Genomic DNA, 23,835 nt, shown 5'->3' on the forward strand with positions numbered 1-23,835 from the left:
TCTTTTTGCACTTGGCAAGATCAGGCCTTTCCCATTCTACTCTTAAAGTATTTTTAGCTGCTATTTCAAGATTTCGACAAGGTGGTTCCAACTCTCTTTATTCAGCTAGGATCATTCAACAGTTCTTCAAGGGATTGTTTTGAATGTTTCCTACCATCCGCCGCCCACCTCTAGCCTGGCATCTTAACGTGGTGCTTGTACAACTTATGCGACACCCCTTCTAACCTATTCATAGAGTGGATTTGAGGTTTTTATCTTGGAAAGAGTCTCTGCTATTAGCTTTAACATCAGCTAGGAGGGTTAGTGACATTCAAGCCTTCACTGTTAAGCCGCCTTTCCTGCAATTCACTTCAAACTCTGTAGTGCTACGCACTAACCCCAGTTTTATGCCTACAGTACCTTCGGACTTCCATCTAAACGAACCGATAATTAAAAAAAAAAAATTCTAATCCTCTATCACCTGCGGAAAAGACTTTGCATACCCTTGACATCAAGAGATGAAATTCTATTTATAACGGACTTCTTCAATCCGTAAATCTGACCAGCTATTTGTGGCCTATGGAAGGATACACCAGGTACACCCAATATCCAAGCAGACCATAGCTCATTGGATTTCTGCTGCAATTTGTTTCTGTCATCAGCAAGCAGGAAGACCATTACAAATAACTCCAAGAGCACATTCTACTAGAGCAATCTCCCCCTCTACTGCTCTTTTTGCTGGTGTGCCTCTTCATCAAATCTGCAGAGCTGCAACATGGTCCAGCAGGCACACTTTTACCAAGCACAACTGTTTGGAAGCTGCCAGTAATGCAGATACGTCTGTGGGACAAGCGCTTCTCCGTAATCTTTTTAAATAAGGTGAGCCTCTGTCCTTCCCTCTTCCTCTTTACTGTTTTCTCATACACATATCAGCTATGCTTATTTATTTATATAAACATTGCTATATATATATATATATATATATATATATAGTCCTTCACTTAGCAAGCAAAGGCGGCTTGCTAATAAATTAAGAGGCACACTCGGAGTTGAGATACAAAGCTAGAAATGCTTTATTCGGTGCTTTCAGTCCCTCTCCCCTCCAATTCGACAGACGCGTTTCGCCACGCGGCTTTTAAAAAAAAAAATATATATATATATAAAATAGATCTTTTGTGTGTGTTGTTGCATAATGCTCTTGCACATATGCTTATGTTACAATTAGGGTACCAGCATTATTATGGATATACTGCTTTCTACTCTGATTCAGGCATGTGAATCTATGAAAGATACCCCAATACTGGAGAAGAACAAAAGTTACTTACCTGTAATCTGTGGTTCTCCAGTATTGGTATCTTTCGAAGATTCACATGCAACCCACCCACCTCGCCTCAGAGGCTCGTTTATGCTCTTTTCACTGTGGATCACTCTTGTGCGAGAAAATCTGAAAGACTGAGCCTTTGAGGAGAACATTCTGGAGGGTGCTGTCGCCTGATTGGCTGCAGTTTGGACTGTATATAATGACTTGGAAAAGTTATAAATGTGGAAGTTTTTTCCTTTTAGTTTCTGGCTACTTTACTTCCTGGTTCTATGTTACCTACGTTATGGTTATTATGTGCATAATTATTGCTTTTTTTATGTACCGTGGGACTCCCACTCCGACAACGGGGAATGATTCAGGCATGTGAATCTATGAAAGATACCAATACTGGAGAACCACAGATTACAGGTAAGTAACTTTTGTTCTTGTTCTGACACCTGCAATGACAATAGGTCAAAAGGGACTTAATTATTGGATCTTGGAGCTGGGTGCAGTCCAATCTTAAGCTGAGAACCGATTAACTTGGAAAGATTGGTAGTTAAATTTTCTGAACTTTAGAATTTGCCACAAAGTTGGGAAAAATGTCTGGAGGTGTTTCGGGCCATGGGTCTTCTGTTCTTTGAAAATGATGGATAGAAATATGAAATTTATTTTCTGGGCTGCAAAGAGCTTTGCGGCCAGGGTATAAAGTATGATTTCTTAGGGTTAAAGCAGAGCCTACCCCTCTTTTTGTAGTCACTGGAAATTCATATATTTTTTATTGAGGCCCCTTCAAAGATAATGATGCAATAAATCAATCTCTGCATTACTTATACCCTGATCAATTCAAAATGATGGTGTAATTTGGATCAGCGGGTGAAGTTAAACTTGCTGCTTTAACAAAAGTTTAAATTTCATGGCCAAGATATAGATTTGTGTGAAAACAGACTCCAATGTTTTTAACTATTTTTGATAGACTCGCAGTTGCTCTAATGTCTCTGTTCACTTCAGTCGCAGCTTATATACCATTTCAATGAAGGCAGCTCCCCTTTATCCAAAGGCACTGTTGGTAATTGCAGGTGCGCTAAAGTTTTAGTGTTCTTTGTGGCTGCCTATTCAGTGCTTGAACTATACCAGCACACACGGGATCACAATCCAGTCGCACACACCGACAGCATCTCCTCCAGGCAGACCGGTATCGCTTGATGGTGCTATGTCAAATGATCTTCAGCCTGTGTCGAAAGTTCTGGGAGCGACCATCGACCCCTGTAAGCCGCCACGCCATTTAACAAAGGGACCCTTCCAGCATCATCTGGTGCAGGATCCAGTCCTGATTGAGAAGAAGAGTTGGAAATAGTGGGAGATGGATTGGAAAATCCCAAGAAAGTTCCAGAAGAACAGGAAACCAGACTTGAGATTTCCAAATCGGGGTGATCAACACCACTTCTGCTCGCTGGCATCTGATCAGGACTGATGCCCTCGTAATCATTGAGAACGGAGAAAACTCTTACCCTGTCTCCAGCTCCCAGTTCTGTAGAAAAGCGTCCATGGACTCCAACTGATGACCCTCGGCAGTTGATGATCCAATCTGGAGGCAAACAAGTCCACCGAAAAAGGACCCCACTGGTGGGACTGCTAGTCTACCACCCTGTTCTCCTGGCCTGGAAGATATTCGCTGTGACAGAGATCAAGTTTTTTAATGGTTTATTTAGCCCTCTACCAATGTCAACAATTAGAATAAATATGGAGAAATACATTGTTGTAAAACTTACTAACAAGAAGTGCAATTTCTTCTCTAAAACAGTGATAAAAAAGATTTTGAAAGTGTATACAGGTTATAGTAAACAAATTAATTTGTAGGTAGATTAAGACGGGCAAATCCTTAACAGTGGATTCATTATATCTAAAACATTGACAATTTAATTCTACTAAAAGTTTATTCAGGCAGATATATAGCACATGGTCTAAGTCGTGTTCTCCTCCATTACAGAGCGTACATAATCCTGTTTTGTTGCTTGTTTTATCTCAATGCTTTGTATGGCTTCCTAAAGGCAAGATCCCTAAATGAAGCATGAAGATGCATCGTCTAACGTTATGTTCAAGAGTAAATCTGAAATACTGTTGCTACGTCTTGTATTCAAGGGAAGCTTTATAAGATCTAATATGCGATAGTTGAGAGCAGTGAGCAGATTCAAGGTCAAAGCTAAGGTGCAGTGTCCTATTTTTTTAAAATAGTGTTAGATGTGACCTCAACCAAGACTTTAAACGTGATGTAGTGCATTTAAAGTGAAGTAATGCTTCTGCAAAATTTTCATTAAAAGTGTAACTGCTCAACCCAACCTCAAAGGTTCTATGCTTTAGGAGACCTCTCAACGTATCTTTTTCTGTGTGTAACAAATAAGCCCATCTAATTGTGTTGGCCAAGGCATTTGTATAGGCATTCGTCAGCGAAAATTCTAATCGTAGTGTTTGAGCCATAACTGCCTGACTTGTAGTGGTTATTTTCCGTAGTAATTTTCCTGCGCTCTTATTTAGAATATGCCATTTGTTTATTGGTAAATATTCTGGTGGGTATGTAAGAGAGGGGGGATTTTAACTATGTATATTTCCAAAAGTGGATAAAAGTGCCTCTTTCCTGAAGAAGAATAAACGCTCTTTAATGCACCTTCATGAGCAGTAGCCTTAAATTGGAAGTGCCGAAGAGCAGTATTATTTTCACGCGTCTGTACGAATACTCTCCCTAGGTAAGTGTACATGTGTACTATTTCAACAGTTTTCCTACAATTTTCAAATGAATATGTTTCCTTCCTTAAATGAAAGCACTTTTGTTTTATAAATATATACTTTCAGAAAATTCTCTGCGATGTAGCTGAAGAGAGCATCTAAATTATGTGGTAAGCCAATTGGTGTTAAGTCGAATAAGACTACAGTGTAGGCATACATTAAGGTGTGTATTTCGTGGTTAGCTATTTTTGATAAGGAACATTTTACATTCCTACTAGGCACTCCAATAGATTACTTACGAATAAGGAGAACAATATACAAGCAAGCAGGCAGCCCAGCTTCAGACCATTTGAAGTAGTTATCTTGTAGGTTAAGCCCTTTTCTCCCCCCATCTGAACACACCACGTTTCTTTATGCAAGGCAACAATTAATGCTAAGTCATCCGGGGTCCCCATTTTTAGGTCTCGCCAGCGAGACACCTATTGTCAGCGTGCTGCCTCCCAAGGGAGGCAGACCGGGGCACGCACAGATTCTCGCGGATTCTGCTTTGTGGACGCGCACGTGAGAAGCGCCTGCCACAAAGCGTGCACAGCTGGCGCGAACCAATCAGGGTCGAGTTAACAGTGTGAACGCGCCCCAGAAGACGCGGCGGCAGCACTCAGCAGACCAGACCTCTCCAGAGACACATGGGTAACCACAATCACCCGATCACTCCAGTGACACATGCACAACCACAGCCATCAGACCACTCCGGAGACAACAACCCTCTGTTTCGTGAGCGGGCGGCGCCATGTGGCAGAAGCTTCACTCTACATTCACCTCCGGTACCCGACACCACCACGCCCCATGTAATTTTATTTATTACTTCCTTTATGCGTTTTTATACAGCGCAGACTTTACCCGAATGTGTCAGAGCGCTTCACAAAAGGAACAGGACTGATATAAGAGAACATTACAAGTGAACAAATTACAAAAGCAAAAGTTACATTACACGAGGCAGAAGTCACAATCGTGAGTGAACAAAGTACAAGGAGGAAAAACTGACATGTGTGCAGGTTACAAAAGCGTACAAAGTACAAGTAGAGGTGTCATACTGCAATAAATGGAGGACACTCAAATACAAGAACAAACGTTACATAGGCAATGGTGACACTCTCCACCACTCCCTGGCTGAGGATGAGCCCCCCACCACCGCATCCCAACAGCAGAGCCCCTTAAATTCATCTCCACGACACGGCCCCTGTTGCCCACGCAGCAAAGCACTCCTCCCCCGCAAATACAGTACACCCCGGCATCCCACTTAACACCCCCGACCACATTAGCAGTACCTCTGCAGCTCCCACCTCCGAGTCCTCTGCAAACCGCAGCACGTCATGTGTCCTTGCCTCGGCGGCCCCTCCCTGGGCTGCATGACCTGTGCAGCACACACCGACCTGAGCATGGTGAAGCCTGCAGGTGCCACCTCTGGGCACGAGCCGCAGACCACGGCAATGTGCACGCCCACAATGGTTGCGCGTCTCTCCCACTCCTCCCCATTCAAGCAGTAAGCTGCCCATTGTATTCTTTTTTTCTTTTCCTTTTTTTTATTTATGCGTTTTAATATAGCGCGGATTTTACCCGAAGGTGTCAGAGTGCTTTACAAAAGGAACAGAACTGATATAATAGAACAATACAAGTGAACAAATTTCAAAAGTTACATTACATGAGGCAAAAGTGACACTCATGAGTGAACATAGTACAAGTGGTAGCAAACAGTGCAGTACAGGAGGAAAAAGTGACATGTGTGCAGGTTACAAAAGCGTACAAAGTACAAGTAGAGGTATAATACTGCAATAAATGGAGGACGCTCAAACACAAGAACAAACGTTACAAAGGCAATGGTGGCACTTGTGCAAGTATCGAAAGCAAACAAAAAGTACGAGGTAGCAAACTGTGTGAACGCGCTTCCCACTAGCAGATTCTGGTCTGTGAACGTGCTTCACATGAACAGCTTTTGCGCGTTCATTCAATTAGAGTGCTCCTCTCTGGAAGACCTACTGTGTTAATTATAGGTCCTTTCCGGTAGAGGTGCTATTAGTTAGCAGCGTGGGGCACCTGTCGGCATGCTGAGATAATGACTTTCCTTGTTTTTACATGCTGCGCAGCAGTTGATCTACTGTTCGATATGGCTTTAGGTCAATAAAAAATGCTTTATGGCATGGTCAGCATTGATGGTGCCATATCACTTTTTTTTAAATACTTTGAGCCATGTTGCAAAGCAGCTCGACTGCTGTACAGCATGTTAAAAAAAACATTAACAAAGTCAATAGATTTTCACAAAAAAGCAACACCAATTCTTGTTTTATTACGTTTTAGGGCGTGGTTGAACAGTTTTTAAAAGTGTTTATGCCACTATCTGTTTGAGCTCGCGTTCATTGCCTTCCAAAGTGCTGATATTGGTGGTTGAATCAGACTAATCTCTCTTCCATGTCATCTTCATTTGGTGCCACATATGAGCTGATATGCACACACAGAAGAACGTATTTTTCTTATAAACCTTGTCACACCCAGGCAAGAAAGCATATTAAGAATTCATCATTTGTGGACTGATTATTCATAGTCCTGTTTGGAGAGCCCAGAGGACTGATCCGCCTATCACTTCAAACACCAGCCAGCGTGTGCTTTACTCTCCGGTTCCCGAAGATGGTAGATGTATACCCAAGCCACGGGGAGAGCTTGGAGATGTTGCAATTGCAATGTTCTCTCCCAAAGCTCACCTCTGCACCCCCTAAGGCATCATTGGAGCCACTTTACGTCTTACAGTGGCTCTGGTTCCACTATGGTACTACCCTGAATAATTTCTGCCAGTATAACCCCCAGCATTGGCATTGCTGAGGTCGCTGGGTAGGGCTGATTGGAAGTACCGCGGCAGACACCAGCTGCAAATGGGTGAGCGCGTATATACCACTTAAAAGGGTGGGTGGTGGGATGTGGGTGGGCAGTCCCCTCCGCTCATGCTGCGCTCATTGATTATGTCGCTTCTAGGCAGTCACAACGCTTCGTACCATATTTATAATTCGTGGCCTGATGCTTCAATGAGCACATGGCGGCTTAGTAGGTGGAAAAAGAGGGCGCAAAGCGGGAGTGGAATGTAGTGGCTGTCTGGAACCTCAGCAGACCATGCCCACCTTTCTTCAACTAATAATGCACTCTAATTGGTAATGCGTACAGCAAATACACCATAACATAAATTAGAATAACATATAAATCATATGTGCATGCTTGGCATCTGACCTGTTCTCATTGATGGATTCTGCTGAATGGGCTATAGCTATAAAGTTTTTTTAACTTCTGGCAGCATATTTAATGCCAAAGATTAAGTCAAAACCCAGATGCCATTTGAAGCTAGAGCAACATTCTACACCTACATCAATTAATTCGATAAGTAGACTTTCGGTCCTTGCATTGACTTCAGAGTAATGACTAATGACTACCTGGGCATCTTTGGCTGAAGTGGATGGTTTGTATATGTACCTTTTTGCCTAATGCATCTCCATAGTTTGGAAATGTATTTCAGAGACTGTTCATTATTTTGTATACAAATTAAAAACAAAGTACTTGTCCCATGAGTCTTTTTATGAGTCTGCTGTTCTAACCACTGCAATCTCAGGTGTCACATCTGTGTCTTTATTTTCCTTTCTCTATGATTTTGTCCCTGTTCAGGTCTCGCTGAGCCAACGTGCATACGTTGCTCTGCGAGAGTATAGTAAGGGACTTTCAAAAGTGCTCCCAGAGGCTGCAGGCGGATGAGGTACAGTGCATTACGCTGGGCGCGCGCATCATTTGTCAGCCTGCAGCCTTTGGGAGCACTTTCTCGGCTGCTTTGATGTTCTCAGTGAGCCACGTGGCCAGTGAGAACACCAAAGCGGCCGCGAAAGTGCTCACCATTTGCCACCCCCTCCCTTATCCCACTTCCTGCTTGTTCCCCCTTAATGTTGTTGCCTTTAGTTTTTTTGTATTTACCTGTAAAAACTAAAAAAGAAATTGTTTGATCTCTTCATGGTTTTGTTTCTAAACTCTATCCATCTATCGGACTCACTCTATCTATCGTCCTCACTCTATCTACCTATCTATAGATCGCCCTCACTCTATCTATCTATCGCCCTCACTCTATTGATCTATCGCCGTCACTCTATCTATCTATCTTTCTATCTCCCTCACTCTATATATCTATCTATCGCACTCTATCTATCGCCCTCACTCTATCTATCGCCCTCACTCTATCGCCCTCACTCTATCTATCGCCCTCACTCTATCTATCGCCCTCACTCTATCTATCGACCTCACTCTTATCTATCTATCGCCCTCACTCTTATCTATCTATCGCCCTCACTCTTATCTATCTATCGCCCTCACTCTATCTGTCTATCTATCTATCGCCCTCACTATATCTATCTATCGCTCTCACTCTATCTATCTTCTCTATCCATCTATCGCCCTCACTCTATCCATCTATCGCCCTCACTCTATCCATCTATCGCCCTCACTCTATCCATCTATCGCCCGCCCTCTATCTATCTATCGCCCGCCCTCTATCGCCCTCACTCTATCTAGCTATCTATCGCACTCACTCTATCTATCTATTGCATCACCACAGCATCACTCAGCACCACCACAGCATCACTCAGGGGCACCAAAACATCACTATGCGCTACCACAGCATCTCTGAACGCAACAGCATCACTCGTCGCCACCACAACATCAATCAGCGCCACCACAGGATCAATCTGTGCAAACATTCAACAAGAACGGGTTCAAATATGTTCTCTAAATGTTTCAAGCTTTATTACAAATGTCACAAAAAAGATGTTAATATTTCACTTCTGTTCTTGGATTTTCTTCACAATAAAATACACTGAACATAATCTTCACAAAAGTTATTTACAAAAGTTTAAGCTATTGCCATTATAAATTACAATAACTTTTATTTAAGTATTAATTATTTTAAAAAATTGTCATTGTTATTTGTAATATCAATACATCTAAGTCACGTAAATACAACACATATTGTATTACAAATGCTATAGGTGTCACATTTGCGAAAGTTAAAACTATTGGCATTGTAAATGACACCGCTATTAATTTAGCTATTTTCAAAACCAACACATAAATAAAAACTTTGTCATTTACAATACCAATAGCTCAAACTTTCCTAATGCGAGACCTATTGCATTGCAAATGCTTGTCTTCAATTGCCTCTATAAGGTGGGCTCTGTCAACCCTATCAAAGGCGGTTGAAAAGTCAACAAACAATGTATAGTCTATCTGAGACTTTGTTATAATGTACTTAGCATTTATTGTTTATAAAAGTCTGATGTTATCAATAACCCAATACTTAAAGCGAAAACCTACCTGGTACATCAGAATAGTTCCCCTGGAAAAGGCCAAATCTTTCAGATGCTCTAAAATACTTACAGCAAAGACTTTCCCAGTTGCATCCAGGAGAGAAATTTGTCTGTAGTTACTGGGTAAAAATTAGGAGCCTTTCTTCAAGAGTTGAATCAGGATGTTCCCAGTCCATGATTTTGGGATTTGGCCAGTATTGCAGCTGTAACTGAAAAGTGGAGACAAAAACTTGATGATCCAGACAGAACCTGCCAGAAGTTGGCCGCCCGATCCGAGAATACCTTGGATCAAGTGCCTCCCAGGTGATTGATACATTTGACTGCTGAAATGTTGTCCTTTTCTGAGCAGGACAAAGGACTGGATCTTGTCTCTGGTCCGACACCGGATCACAGAGGACTCAGCCAAGAGTTCCAAACAGTTGACATCTAATCTATGTTCTTGAGGAGACCACAACCTTCCTGTGGAGAAGTGGCCCAACCTGACCTACTGGCATCTGACTCTGTAATGAGGTCCGTAGCAGAGCCGAAAATCATTCTCCCGTTCCATGCTTATATTTGATAAATCCACTAGATAATCTCCTCCTGTGCGTCGTTCGAGAGGGCGACCGATTAGGAGTTAGTGAGGTCCCTTCGCCGTTAGTATCCGAAAGGCCTGAAAGTGCAGGGGTCCAGGAAATATGTCCTGGGTGATTGATAGGAGATCCACCAGGTGTGCAATCTGTCGCAAGGACACTTTGTGTTGGGCTAACCTTCTCCGAAGCTCAAAGTGGGGTGACAACTGTCGGAGGTCCTGTGCCAAGAGGAGCATATCGTGTAGGTAAATAATGAGGTGGATTCCCTGCACCTGGTGGTGTTCCATGACTGGTTTGAGCACCTTCGTGAAGCACCCAGGGGCGCAAGAGAGGCCAAAGGGTTGGGTTGGAAACTGAAATGTTTGCTGTTGCCAGATGAATCGAAGAAACCTCCTGTGAGGAGGGAAATGGCTAAATAAGTATCTCTAAGGTCCAGGTGGACCATCCAGTCTGTAGAACATACAGCGTCCTGAAGGAGGTGGACACCCTCCAATTTGGAATGGTGGTACACCAGCCACTCGTTGAACTTGAGTAAATTTATCACTGGTCTCTGACCAACGTAAGCTTTGTCTACTAGGAACAGGTTGCTTATGAGGAGTGTGTTACCTGAACGAATACCTGCAAAGCTCTGTGAAACCTCTGAACCGTCTACAGGACCCACGCATCAGTTGTAATTGACTGCCAAACATGGATAATATTTTCCAGTTGGCGCCTTACCCTTCTTCGCGAAGAAGGGCGAACACCCACCGGAAGTGGAGTCAACATCAAATCCCTTGTGTCCTCGGCCTCTGAAGCACCTTCCTCGGTCCGGTAGAATTTTCCAAAGTGAGCTTGGTCTGATTATTGCCCACGCCTGGAGCCTTGCCTTCGAGGAGGATACTTGCAGAAGGACTGGCCAGCCTTGTGGCCCTTGCCTCGACTGGCCCTGCAAAAATAACATTGGAGGAAAAAACCCTGTCTAGTGAATTGAAGGTATTCACAGACTTTCCAAGATCCATAATAAAAGGGGGCATCAATGGAACACCCGCCACCACCTCCACCACCCTGGTGTTACAATCCCTGCCTCGAAGTCAGCGAGGCCCCCAAGTTTCGGGTCCTCCTTTACTAAGAAGAAACGTCTCTGTTCGGTGGACAGCACACAATTAGCATTGCCCATGAAGGAGATCCTATCCAAAGAGGGCCTCCAGGAGATGAGGGATCCCAAAGCATTGGCATCGTCTTCCATGTTGTGGATCTTTGTTAAGGGGCCAAGGGAGTCCAGGAGCTTATTCTGGCACTCCCGCCAGGACCTGTCTATGCCCTTTTTGAGCTCTATTATGGATTTGGCCAGGAAAGTGGCCATTCTGGGGTCCAACTCTGGCGTTAAGACTACCTTCCCTAACAAAGAGAGGCGAGGGCACTCCGCCTGAAGGCAATTTTCGGCTTCCTGCCCCAATGGGCTGTGATCTGCCCTGACACGTAGCTTGCTACCTTCGTGATGGGAACTCACTCAGACGAACTGGGATGGAGGAGTTCCTCCAGGTCAAGTATGTTTGACCCATTGTCAGGGGCATTGGGGTCAGTGCCAGGAGGTGTAGAAGAGGGGCGCCAAACCTTGAAAGGGCTGCCACTGTCATCCGTGTTCCTATGGGTGAGATTGGATCTTGGAATCATTTTGCTGGGTTAGGTGAGTCCTTGGGCCCAGGAAAAGGCATGGGCTCGAAAAGTGGGGGGGCGTGGGGGGGGGGAGGGGGGGTAGGCGTCATAACCCCGTCCACTGCCCTATAGATTGAGGCATCTACTGCATCATAAGTCTACATCCCATTGGAGGGAAGCCAGGGGATCCCTTTCATACTGAACCTCGCCTTCATCTTCCATGGTCACTGACCAGGAGGAAGCAGTCACAAACCCAGACAATGGCAGCTGGAATTCCATTGAATTTGTGACTATGCACAGCACTTATGTGACTATGCACAGCACTTACTGGGAAGCGCTTGAAAGTGAGGTACTGCAATCTGGTGGCCCAGCAGGTCAATAGTGGGCAGAGCCGCACATTTATAGGGTTCCGGTCACGGGGACACCACCCTCCTAGTGTCAATATCACAAAAAATGCATTGAAAAACAGCCTTCTGGGCGAATGTCCCCTTCAAGGCTCTCTAAGCTTTAAACACCAATACAGACATCTGGCGTTAATGTAACACTCCTCATCAACGGCCCTTATTACAAAATGCGCCAAGGACACCATTATCTCAGGCTATGTCTGTACAGAGCCCAAAACGAAGGTACATAATTCTTCTTCTGGGGCAGCATAGGTTCAGGCAAGCAGCGTACTATTCTGAGCTCACTCTGACAGGAATTCCAAAATTGCAGATCTTCGAGAAACTGTCCTACCACAGCGCCACCGAGTGGACTCCTCAGCACTGTTCAGTCACCAGGAATATAAATGTCGCCGCGTAGGAGTGCAGGTGCATAAACGGTCTTGTGATCCTGTCAAGACACTCATTGGTAGTAGAAATCACACATGAACAGCACATTCTTAGGGGGATAAGGAATATAGGATCTGAAGAGAAGAAGGAGCAGCTAAGAACAGTGGCAAGGGTCTATAAGGCAGACGCTGGCACCTGACTGGGCATTGATGGGCTGTTGGACTATGTTGTTTGTTTTTGCCAAGTCCCAGTGTTTCATGGGAAATCTGGTTTATGGTTAAATGCAAGAAAATGGCTGCTTAGAATAAAGTGACGAAAGCTAAAAATAATCCTCCCCTCCGCTCCTGACATAGAATTCTTATTTGCGGAGTACAATTTGGGTCCCATTTTTCGTGGTGTACTAATAGTGTTTATTATCTACTCTATCATATGCAATGGATAAGTAATGTCTGATTAAGTTTCCAGTGTGCCTTTGGTTGAAGCAAGTGAGTGGATCTTTGCCGATATACTCTATTGACATTTCTGTGCACCTCCTCCTTATCAAAACTTATTGTCGGATAGAATACAGTTTGATTCCACAAAATATTGCATCTCTTGTGTTACTTGAATCCTCTTCATTTTGCTAATAAAGAGTAGGTTAGAAATGGAGCTGTAGTTGGTCTCTGCATAAGGGGGATACTGTTTAAGGGCGTTGGGCGCAGATCGTTGTTGGAGGGAGGTATTCGTGGTGTCGCGGGCTAAAGGCCTAGCAGGACGCAAGAAGGCACACACACGTTTTCTAGCTGGTGGCCAGTACGCTACTTGACCGAGCCCAGGTCCCTGGGCTCTTTATTACTTTTTTAACGTGCTGGGCGAGCGCACGCTGGGCCAGCCTAACCAGGGACGTTGTTGGGTGTTTGCAAGGACCACCCCCTCGCAACACTGCTTGGTGGGTTGGTCTGACACTACAGCAATGTTGTAATCTACGTTTCCTCTAAGGCGCGCGCGCGCACCGCTCCTGACCTCACCGCGCACCACCTAGCGTGGAGCGCGCACACAGTCAGGAAGTCGCGCCGCCGGCCGCTTTGAAAGAAGCGAGCGGCGCGAATGCGGCGGAGCGGTCGTTAGGCGTGCAGGTAAGGAGGTGGGGGAGGGCTTGTGGCGCTTGAGGCTATGAGGGAGGGCGGGGTAGACTCTGGCCTTTTGTTTAAGTAATGCTGTTAATCAGAGCCCCTTCACGGGCTCCGATTAACAGTTATACTTAAACAAAAGGCCAGAGTCTTCCCCGCGCTTTCCTAACAAAAGAGTAGACAGTTTCCAAACACACGCTGTGTTTGGAAACTGCCTACGCTTTTGTTAGGAAAGCGCGGGGAAGACTCTGGCATTTTGCTTAAGTATTACTGTTAATCGGAGCCCGTGAAGGGGCTCAGATTAACAGCAATACTTAAACAAATGGCCAGAATCTACCCCGCCCTCCCTCATAGCCTCAAGCGCCACAAATAGCTATGTGTGCCATTTTCATAATTTCATTGTAATTTCGAGTGACATTTCAACAACTATGAGTGACACTTTATCGGAAGCATTCAATCCCTCGATAATTGATTGACAGCCCATACTGTCTGTTTGGGAACTGTCATTTTTTATCATTATATTTATTATTACTATTATTAATAATAATATAACCTATTTAAACATAGCTTTTTGTATAACATATCTGCATCTTAAGGCGCTATATCAAATGCATTCTTCCAAGCACTGGTGTTGTTACAGATATATAAATCGCTCCAAGTTTGCCGACCTAGTAAAGATGGAAGGCTGAGCCTGCCTGCCTGGTGTGTCTGTTCCTGCGTGTGCATAGGCAGTGCCACTTTTCCTCGTGTTTATGTGTGTTGCTGCCACTGGCCTCTTAATCTTTATTTGGGAGTGTGTAGTTTCTTTCCACTGACGCACAGCAGGAGAAAAGCCTCTGTGGAGCAGTTATCAGAACCCCTTCCCAGCGTGAGAAGCTGGGTGGGGTAGGTGGGTGGGAGGTAGGTGGGCAGTGGTGGGTAAGGCGGATAGAGGGGCCAGTTCCTAATAGCCGTTTGAAATGCTCTAGGGCACGGTGGGTTCGCTGATTCTCAGTGATTTCTGGAAGTTTATCTCGCTGTTTGTCTTTTTCCAATTTCGCGCGAGGGAGCCTTGGGAGGGGGTCGAATCTCGGGCTTCCAACTCTGCCTGACATCCTTCAGAGTTTGTTCAAGTCAACTAACTGAACACGAGTCCATTGAGTAGTAATATTAAATGTTCTGCCGGTCTGTCGCCTGAGTTATCCGGTTGAAATGCGCTAACCAAAAGCAAGTGGGGCAGAGGGCAGGAGGGCACCAAAAGCGAGTGGGGCAGAGGACAGGAGGGCACCAAAAGCGAGTGGGGCAGAGGGAAGGAGGGCACCAAAAACGAGTGGGGCAGAGGGCAGAAGGGCACCAAAAGCGAGTGGGGCAGAGGGCAGGAGGGCACCAAAAGCGAGTGGGACAGAGGGCAGGAGGGCACCAAAAACGAGTGGGGCAGAGGGCAGAAGGGTACCAAAAGCGAGTGGGACAGAGGGCAGGAGGGCACCAAAAGCGAGTGGGACAGAGGGCCGGAGGGCACCAAAAGCGAGTGGGGCAGAGGGCAGGAGGGCACCAAAAGCGAGTGGGGCATAGGGCAGAAAGGCACCAAAAGCGAGTGGGGCAGAGGGCAGGAGGGCACCAAAAGCAAGTGGGAAAGAGGGCAGGAGGGCACCAAAAAACGAGTGGGACAGAGGGCAGAAGGGCACCAAAAGTGAGTGGGGCAGAGGGCAGAAGGGCAACAAAAGCGAGTGGGGCAGAGGGCAGGAGGGCACCAAAAACGAGTGGCATTTGGCGCCGCAGACACGCGAGGTTCGGTTCCTGGCGCACATAGCCATGGTTGCAGCGCACAGAGACCCTCCACTGCCGCACACAGAGGAAAATAATTAGAGGGAACATTGGTTGTAATATCTTGGTTAAGTCTACCGTAGTAATCTCTTATTGTGGTGACCGAGCAAACCCCGAATAGGATGTTTGAAGCTTACTAGCTGCTTTGTACTCTTACTCGAGACTCATTATTGCAGAAAAATCTTTTTGAAAAATGAAGTAGTGAAGCACTATTTTGGCAATGTTTCAGCTGGCCATCTGCGCCAGAGTGGGATTCGGTTATGAATGACCCATTAGAACCCACAGGCTCCTGACATACATTAGTTAACATGGAGGACGGTTTTCTTTGGAGTTCTCATTTCTGCCAGAAAAGGGAGTGAGTTTCGCATTTTTTTTTAACTGACTTGCCTTTCATTGTCTTCCACAAGGACAAGGTGCTTTGGATTGTCCCTTCCTTCAATGCGAGGATGCTCTCATTTTGTGGCTCCGCCTAGACTTGATTTTTCAAACTCATGTTCTCACTGCGGATATCTGTAAGACCTCAACATTGCCGGTCCTCATGCTTTTTGTTGCAAGCCTTCCTTTATTTGTGCTTCTTCTGCACTGTGTGTTGACTTGAAAATAAGACAGGCTTATGTTGTCTCCCTGGTCCCTCCTTTGGGAAATTTTCTTTATTGGGATTGTGGTATTCTTAAGCCTTTCTATCCTTCCTTTATTAAATCCCATCCATTCCCTCAATTTGTTGATTCAATGCTAAAATCTTGTGACTAAGAAGAACATATTGGAACTAGGTACTAGCAACTAGGTATGGTGGAGAGGATACCTGGGTAGATTGAAGGGCTTACACACCAATGCATCGAGGGTAGCTAAATTTTCAAAGTGATATGTTTTTGTGGAAGTTTGTTCTGGGCCTGTATTCCTCCACAGACAATTCCCAGCCAGTTCTGAAGGAGGAAAGAGCAGGGACTCGAATTACGATTGAGAAAGTTATTACTTTATTATGCTTCTGTAACTCCACAAAAAGTATGAGTTAATAAAAGTGATTAAATGACACATACTCTTAAGCCTAAATTGTACCTACAATAAGGTACAGTTAGAACTGGGGGTCACTAGTTGGCAGAGGTAGGTACCACTGACCAAATAGGGACCCTTGCTTCTAGTCAGGGTAAGGAGGAAACACTCTTCAGATAGCCCCTCCTCACTCCCTTGGTAGCTTGGCACGGGCCGTCAGGCTTATTGAAGGCAATGTGCAAAGTATTTGTACCAACACTCACAGTGACACAGTGAAAACACCACAAACTGACCACAACAGTTTAGAAAAATAAAGGTATTTTAATCTAAACTACACAAGACCAAAACAACAAAAATCCAACATACACAGTTCAAGAATATGGTTTCAAAAGAGTTCTTAAAGTTGCGTTAAAATAATCCACAGGTGCGTCACGTTTTAGCCAACAGTACCTTTAGATGGGACAAAAGTTCCAAATGAAAGCTGTAGCGTTGAAAAGCAAGTGATGCGTCACTCCTGAGACCCTAAGGAGGCGATGCGACAACCCTGTTTGATGTAGCGGGCGTGTTGCGGTGACTCCGGTCTGTACGGGGAGGGATGCGATACCTTGCGTGGATGCCGGTGAACAGGTTTTGGTGGAAGTGGCTCGCAAAAGGTACGATGCGACGATCTTCGGGGCGACGACGATCTCCGGTGCGGCGACGATGCGTGGCTCCGCGTCGATCTTGTACTTTCGCAGCCCCTCGATGCGATTGCTCTGCGTCGACTCTCGCAGCGACGTGATGCGGTCCGCAAGCAAGCGGTGTGACGACCGGCTCTGTGACGATACTCGCAGTGATGGTAATCTTCCCGCATCGGACTTGTGCATCCCGTAAACGAAGGGTGCAACGTCTCTGGCAGCAGTAACAGGCGCTGCGACGATCTCGGCCTTTGTAGCTCGCGGGAATTTCCTCGCACTGACGGGGATACGCTCCGCAAGCGAGCGATGCGATAAACTTTGCAGAAAGTTCTTTAAATCTTGGTTTCCAGCTTCCCAACACAGGTACAACTTCCAGAGGCACCACACATGGGCCAAGCATTCCAGGAAGGACAGAACTCTCTCAGCAGCGTTCAGGGAAGCTGGGGGTGAAGTCCTTTTGTTCCTGGTACTTATTAACAGGGAGCCAGCTCTTCTTCAAGCCCTTGGAAATTCCTTCATTTGAGGGGACACAGCATAAAGTAAAGTCCTTCCCCTCTCCTTGGCAGCAGAGCAACAGCAGGTCAGTCCAGCAGAGCAACAGCAGGACAGTCGTCCTTCTTCAGTTTCAGCTTTCTCCTTGGCAGAGGTTCCTTCTTGATTCCAGGATGATCTAATTATCTGTAGTCAGGGGTCCTGTACTTATACCCCTAAAACTCTTTGTTCACTTTGTGCAGGAGGGCTCTGAGCCCGGTCTGAACCAGTTCTGGGTGTTCCTTGAGCACTTTGGTTTCCTGGCTTCTCCTGTCCTTTCCGAAAGAGGGACAGGGTCGTCAGCCGCCCAGCAGGAGGTGGAGCCAGCATTGTGGAAGGCAGGCACAGCCCTATTCAGGCCCAGGTGCTATCCCCTCCCACCACTCAAGATGCAGATGCAGTCATTCAGCCTAGGGCTGACTCAGCCAGCCTCCTCGGGGCTCCCCAGCCCCTGTCACTCTCAAACCAGGCAGTCAATTCACAAACAGGCCAAGGAACACAGAAAGGTCAGACAAGAGAAAAACAACTTTCTAAAAGTGCTGTTCTCAAACACAGGATTTAAAAACCACCTTTCTTAAAAGATGTGTTATTAAAATCTGAGTTCAGGGATACCAGACTTTTATGTCCTATCTTGCTCCTATGGGAAGATATGCTGGTAGCCACTGTAGCCAGCGTTCCCCATGATAACCTATGGGCAAGAAAGCTTTACAATAGTGAAAAACGAAAATGGCTTTCATTAACTACCAGAGCATGTCACCTACACTAGTACATGCTCTACCTTTCACATACACTGCACCCTGCCCAAAAGGGTACCGTAGACCTTCCATTGGGGTGACCAATGTGTACAGAAAGGCAAGGGTCAGGCCTGGTCAGTGGGGACACTGACTAGGAGGACATGGCAGTTCACAGATTGCACACAGGCACTGCGGGGTCAGGCCTGAGACACCATTTTAGGGCTATTCATGTGAGTGGCACAATCAGTGCTGCAGGCCCACTAGTAGCATTTGTATCACCAGCCCTGGCACACTCAGTGCACTTTTCTAGGGACTTCTTGGTGATAAAAATATGCCAATCATGGATAACCAATTTCAAGAACAATTTACACAGGGAGCACTTGCGCTTTGACACTGATCAGCAGTGGCAAAGTGCCCAAAGCATCTAAACCAGCAAAAACGAAATCCAGCACAGCGTCAAAAATACAGGAAGCAGAGGCATAAAGACGGAGTAAACCACACCAAAGATGCCAGGTCTAACAGGTACTCAGATTTCCAAGAATCTTTATGAATGGACCCACAACGTCCATTCTGAGTGTGGCGCGTTCTATGTGACATACAATTTTGAAAAGTGCTTTCCTCACTACATCTGATGCAGGTGACATCTGGCTAATGTATGCAACATTACATTATCCCACAATGAATAGCACAAAAAATCAACTAAATGATGTTGACATAATCGGCTTGTTCTGTTTTTGTTGTAAGTGTGTATCGTTTAAAATATATTGCCTTTTCCTCACTCAGAATTGTGCTCAAAGGACTCCTCTCTTCTTCCTTTCTATCCCTCATCTCTTGGATTTGTCCCCAACGCAGGTGCTCTGTATTTGTACCCTACTTTATTTTATTTTTATATTTCAGGGGCGTAACCCATTTCGCTTGCAGTCTGAGGCATTTCACATCTGCCTCCTTTGTATTCTTCTTTATGATTCCTGGTGTGCTGCAGGTTTGTACCTGCCCCTGTTCACTTTTAGGCTGAACATACCATACAGCTCAGCTGTCTGGTTGCAAAATATCGATTGTGGGCTTGCCTGGGCACCTAGACCGCCCATTTCCATTGTGTGGCTTTGTCACTTCTTTGCGTGCCTCTTATTCAATGGCTTTCTTCCTTGCAACTTCTATCGTCCCTCCCCTGGAGCATAGCCTTTTTAGTTTTTACCATCTCTCTGATTGGCTGGCTTTTATAGCTTCCACGGGTGAGTTTTACCAAACGATTTTTGTCTTTTAGCTTAAGAACACCATGTGAATGCATGTTTTTCAGCTGTGCCCCTTGTGCACTCCCCCAACCATCCCCACCCTGTGCATCATATTACTGTCTTTCACCCAGGCGGCTCCCCCCAACCTTCACATTGCTTTCTCTCGCCGGGGCATTTCTCTCCCCATCACCATCGCCAGTGTTCCTGTCCTGTCCATTTGATTCACTAAAGCTGCGGTGTTTGGTTGGCTGGCCGCTAACCAGTTGAAGTGCAATGCTGGTAAGACAGAATTGCTCTTCTTTGGTAAAGCGTCTGAGATTCCTTTACACTTTTTTTGGCCAGTGGACGCTCCTGCCACTGCATCGAATAACCAGGTGGTGAAAAACCTGGGGTTTACAGTGGAAAATCAGCTGCTATTGTATGCCCAGGTTAATGCGGTGGTTGGCGCCAGCTTCTCCCTGCTGCACCTTTTACGGAAATGTTGTTCCTTTTATCCACCGCTGCTAGACAACAGGTGGTCCAGGTTTTGATTATATCAAGGCTGGATTATGGGAATGGTCTTTACCTAGGGATGCCTGGCTTTCTGTTACACAGGCTGTAGCTGGTCCAGAAGGCTGCAACCCGCATCATCTTCGAGCTCCCCTGAAACGTGCGGATGTCACACCTTCTGAGGAGCCTGCATTGGCTGCCTGTAAGGAAAAGAATAATTTTTAAAACTTTCCTTGTCACACAGAAGGCACTATTCCGGGCCGGTCCTAACTAGTTTAAACATAGAATTTCCTTTTACTCTCCTTGTAGAAATTTGCGTTCTGCGGACCAGCAGTTGGCTAATGTTCCCTGTGTCAAAAAATCCAGGTTAGGAGGTAAGTCCCTCTGCTACCTGGGACTGTTTCACTGGAACAAAATGCAGCTTCATTTGAGAAGCATTGAATCCACACTCTTGTTTCGCAAAAAAATGAAAACATGGTTGTTCTCCTGCCCCTAGGTTATTTCCACACTGCTACCTTTCAGTCTAGCACCAGGACATTCTGTCGAGTAACAGTGCGCTTTATTAATATACCCACATAGACATAGACTAAACCCCTCTCCAAGTTACTCTCTCTTGCCAGGCGCTTCTCTGCCCTCTTTGTGTTGCTCTCTCATCTGTGTGCTTCTCCCTATGCCACTGTGTTGCTCTCCTTTGGGTTCTTCCCTCGCCTTCTGTTGCTCCCTCCAACGGACCTCGATGGGGCGGGGGGGGGGTGACTGCACTACTTTTTTTAGATCAATAAATAAAAAGAAGTAAATGTGGTCACGTTATTTTATAGGCACTACAAACTGACATGGCCATGTTATTGCATATTTTATTTTCTTCCACCACGCTATACAGTATTGGCGACGCTGTACAGCATCGTCAACAACCATTGGCAAAACCATAGGTCTCAAATTTGAGACCTGTTGCCTTTGCTAATGCATGTTTCTCTCAAGCAGGTATACCAGCTTTCTCTGTGCTGCCCTGTTCTTTTCATGCCTGCCTCACTCAACCTATTCACGGCCATATTCTGTCCTACTACTTTTGTAGCCGCCTTTAAATATTTTCTAGCCTTTAATTGCACATAGGCCTTGATTACGATGTCGGGCAAACGCCGTTGTGGAATGGGAACCGCCCGACCTCAGTTTGGCGGTTTTGACAGCATCATTTGGATGCGACTGCACACACTGCTGCCGAAAACAACCGTTTTTTATGGCAGCTTTTGCGGCGGGCAGAAAACGCCTACAGAATAAGTTCCCATTGAAAAATTGACGTTTCCAAACATCACTGCACCGTGTGGCAGACCCCTCATGGTGCAGGGTTGTTTGAAAAACGCCTGCAGAATAAGCTCCCATTGAAAATGGATGATTCCCTCCTGGCCCTTCGCATTTGGCCCAGTGCCCCAATGTCAGTTTTCGTCAGCCAACCCATGTCGGAAAGTTCAACATGGATTGGCTGTCAGAAACCAACATCATAATTCCGAGGGCGAACACAGCATCCTTAAGGGATTATGAGGCCTTCCCAATGGGCTCCTTGAGTCCGTCAGAACTTGGTCGGATTCCCCGGCCGGCTTAAACTCCGTCCGCTGTCATCATAATACGGTGGTCGGACTTTAAACCTACAGTGTCGGTCGGAAAGCCTCAGATCAGCGGACTGACATTTTAATTAGGCCCTTAGTGTTTACTCTTAGAGAGAAATACGTTTGGTGAAGCTTTCACAACCTTTAAAAAAAATATGTTTTACTTTTAACATTTTACCTTCATTTTGAGTTTACGATTTTTATTTACAAATTTTTCTCTAAATCGACTTTTCAAATGCAACCCTCTCTGGCAAGGTTAAGGAAAATATGTTCTCTTCTTGTGCTAAGTGAACATCATTTTTGCCATTCAACATAGTATTTTCAGTCTGCTATGCACCTTTGATGATATCAAAAAGCCTTCACTGATTTTGATAAAGACTAAACCGACAACTTTTTGGAACTAGTTTATTTCGTTTTTTAAATAAATGCATTGAACTCTGTGCCGTTTTAATAAATGAAAAACGAAATTATGAAAGTCTTTTTCTAGTTGCAGCTGTTTGACACATTTTATATCTAAAAACAACATTATTACATTATTTTGCATTTCTGATGATGATGCTATGCTCCAAGTCTACTTGTTGGAGACACTTTTGCTGCCTGGTGTCCAATGTTCAGGGTAGAGTAGTGTAAAGAACCAAAGCCATTAAAATAATTCTGACAGGACTGTTTCTTTTCATCTGCAGTGAAAGTTTTGAGGATGAGGAGGGGGTCCGGATGGAATAGGTCTCTCCGTGAAGATACAGCGCCTCCATTCAGCTCTGCCGGCGTAGCAGGAACATGAGGAGCACAGCACTGAGGAGGATGCAGAGAGTAAAAACTGTGGGCACTACAATCTCAGTCACCATTTCCATATGGCTAGCCAGAGGATCTGAAATGGAAAAAGACACAGCAGTGAGCCAGGCAAACCTGTGGCATCTTGCGTCTTGCACATATGCTTCAAGTGAAAATCGGATGCCATGTTTACTAGAAGGTCACTCGTTCAAACTGTGGTGAATCTCCCTCCTTCAGGGTTGGACTGAGCTCTAGGGCAGTGATTAGCCTGCACAGGCCAGTAGGGTTGTGGAGGAGTGAGATTAAAGCTTCCCAGGCCCCAGTGTTGTCAAGAGTATTCTCACAATTTTACAGCACACCAGTCTATCTCTGCCCTCCCTCTGCCGAATGTGAGCACTAAAAGCTTTTCTAGAGTCAGTTGTAAAATAAATGCACAAGTCATTGCTTTATAGATCCCGTGTCTTATTTTTTGTGGGGTGCAAAGAAGTCTTGCACTGATGCTACTGTGTTCATGGTACTCCCCTTGACTCACATTTACTACCTTGTGTCCTAAGACCGAACCAATCAACTCCCCTTGCTTCACTGTGTGGAACAGTCAGCCTCAGTTTCTAGTAAGATATATTGAGTAGAAAAGCCTGCTGCAGTGAGATGAAGGGCAGATATGCTTGCGGTTGTTTTTCTCCCCTGTAATAATACAATGAGGTGAGAGTGAGTGTGTGCTAGTTTCTTGGTGCTAATCCTTTACCCTGGATTGAGGCGATGAAAGGGATACGAGTGCTTCTTGTGTGCAGTGTTAAAGTGCAACCTATAAATAGAAAGATATGATTGGATGATCTCTATACCATACATTGATGCAAAATAGGGGGTCAGGGTTTATCTTAGACATTGATGAATAAGCATAGAAAAACTGGGGGGTATTGTCAGATTGAAGGGATATATTCTTTCTGCCAAGGGATAATATCCTGAGATAAAAGAATATAAATGTCTGGAGCACTTCTCTGTTCATGCAGTGTTGTACAGTGCCAGAAATGCTTTTACTCTGTACAGTGAGATGGAATGGATAGCTATGTTTGGGTATTTACTTTCATTAATGCAGAAATGAAGTGAGATAGAAGATTAGACAGGTCTGGGGACAATCCTTTACGTATTTAGTAATACAGAAAGACGAAGCAAGTGTTTATCTTCGACCTTGTTGAACTTGGATAGAAACACTTTGTGATCGAACTGAGACATACACTTATTATATACGAGACAGTACAGTGGTCGGGAACCACGCCAACTAAATGAAGTTCTGTTATAGAACAAACACGTGATTCAACCTTTGGGATTTTTAGCACATTCTTTATCTCCCTGTAGACTTGAAAACATTATTTTTGGGCTCAGAATTGATTAATGATATACAGAAACATATTGCTTGATATTGGCATGATAAAATAGTTTTATCTATTCTGAGGCATTTTTTAGGAAGTTATACTAAACCCGTTAAAACTGATTGATAAAACCTTGATATCTATGTTTGTTGACCTTGTTATGC

At 45.0% G+C, this 23,835-nt stretch overlaps 2 protein-coding genes across 6 annotated transcripts in view; one reads left to right on the forward strand and one right to left on the reverse strand.

Annotated features, from left to right (window-relative positions):
- Window positions 1–22,754, forward strand: part of ZWILCH (zwilch kinetochore protein) — a 405,441-nt gene extending 382,687 nt beyond the window's left edge. For both annotated transcript variants that reach the window (XM_086957998.1, XM_086957999.1), the window contains one exon: window positions 22,214–22,754. The gene's annotated coding sequence lies outside the window, so the exon portion shown is untranslated. The remainder of the gene's footprint in view (window positions 1–22,213) is intronic.
- LCTL (lactase like) overlaps window positions 22,262–23,835 on the reverse strand; it is a 160,214-nt gene continuing 158,640 nt past the window's right edge. The window contains exon 16 of one of the 4 annotated variants that reach the window (XM_086958000.1): window positions 22,262–22,398. In XM_086958000.1, coding sequence (XP_086814126.1) covers window positions 22,283–22,398 — 116 coding nt within the window. In that variant the 3' untranslated portion in view covers window positions 22,262–22,282. The remainder of the gene's footprint in view (window positions 22,399–23,835) is intronic. The other 3 variants (XM_086958001.1, XM_086958003.1, XM_086958002.1) reach the window with 3 other exon arrangements.

This window comes from Lissotriton vulgaris, chromosome 2_1 (genome assembly GCF_964263255.1).
Source record: "Lissotriton vulgaris chromosome 2_1, aLisVul1.2, whole genome shotgun sequence".
Taxonomy (NCBI): Eukaryota; Metazoa; Chordata; class Amphibia; order Caudata; family Salamandridae; genus Lissotriton; species Lissotriton vulgaris.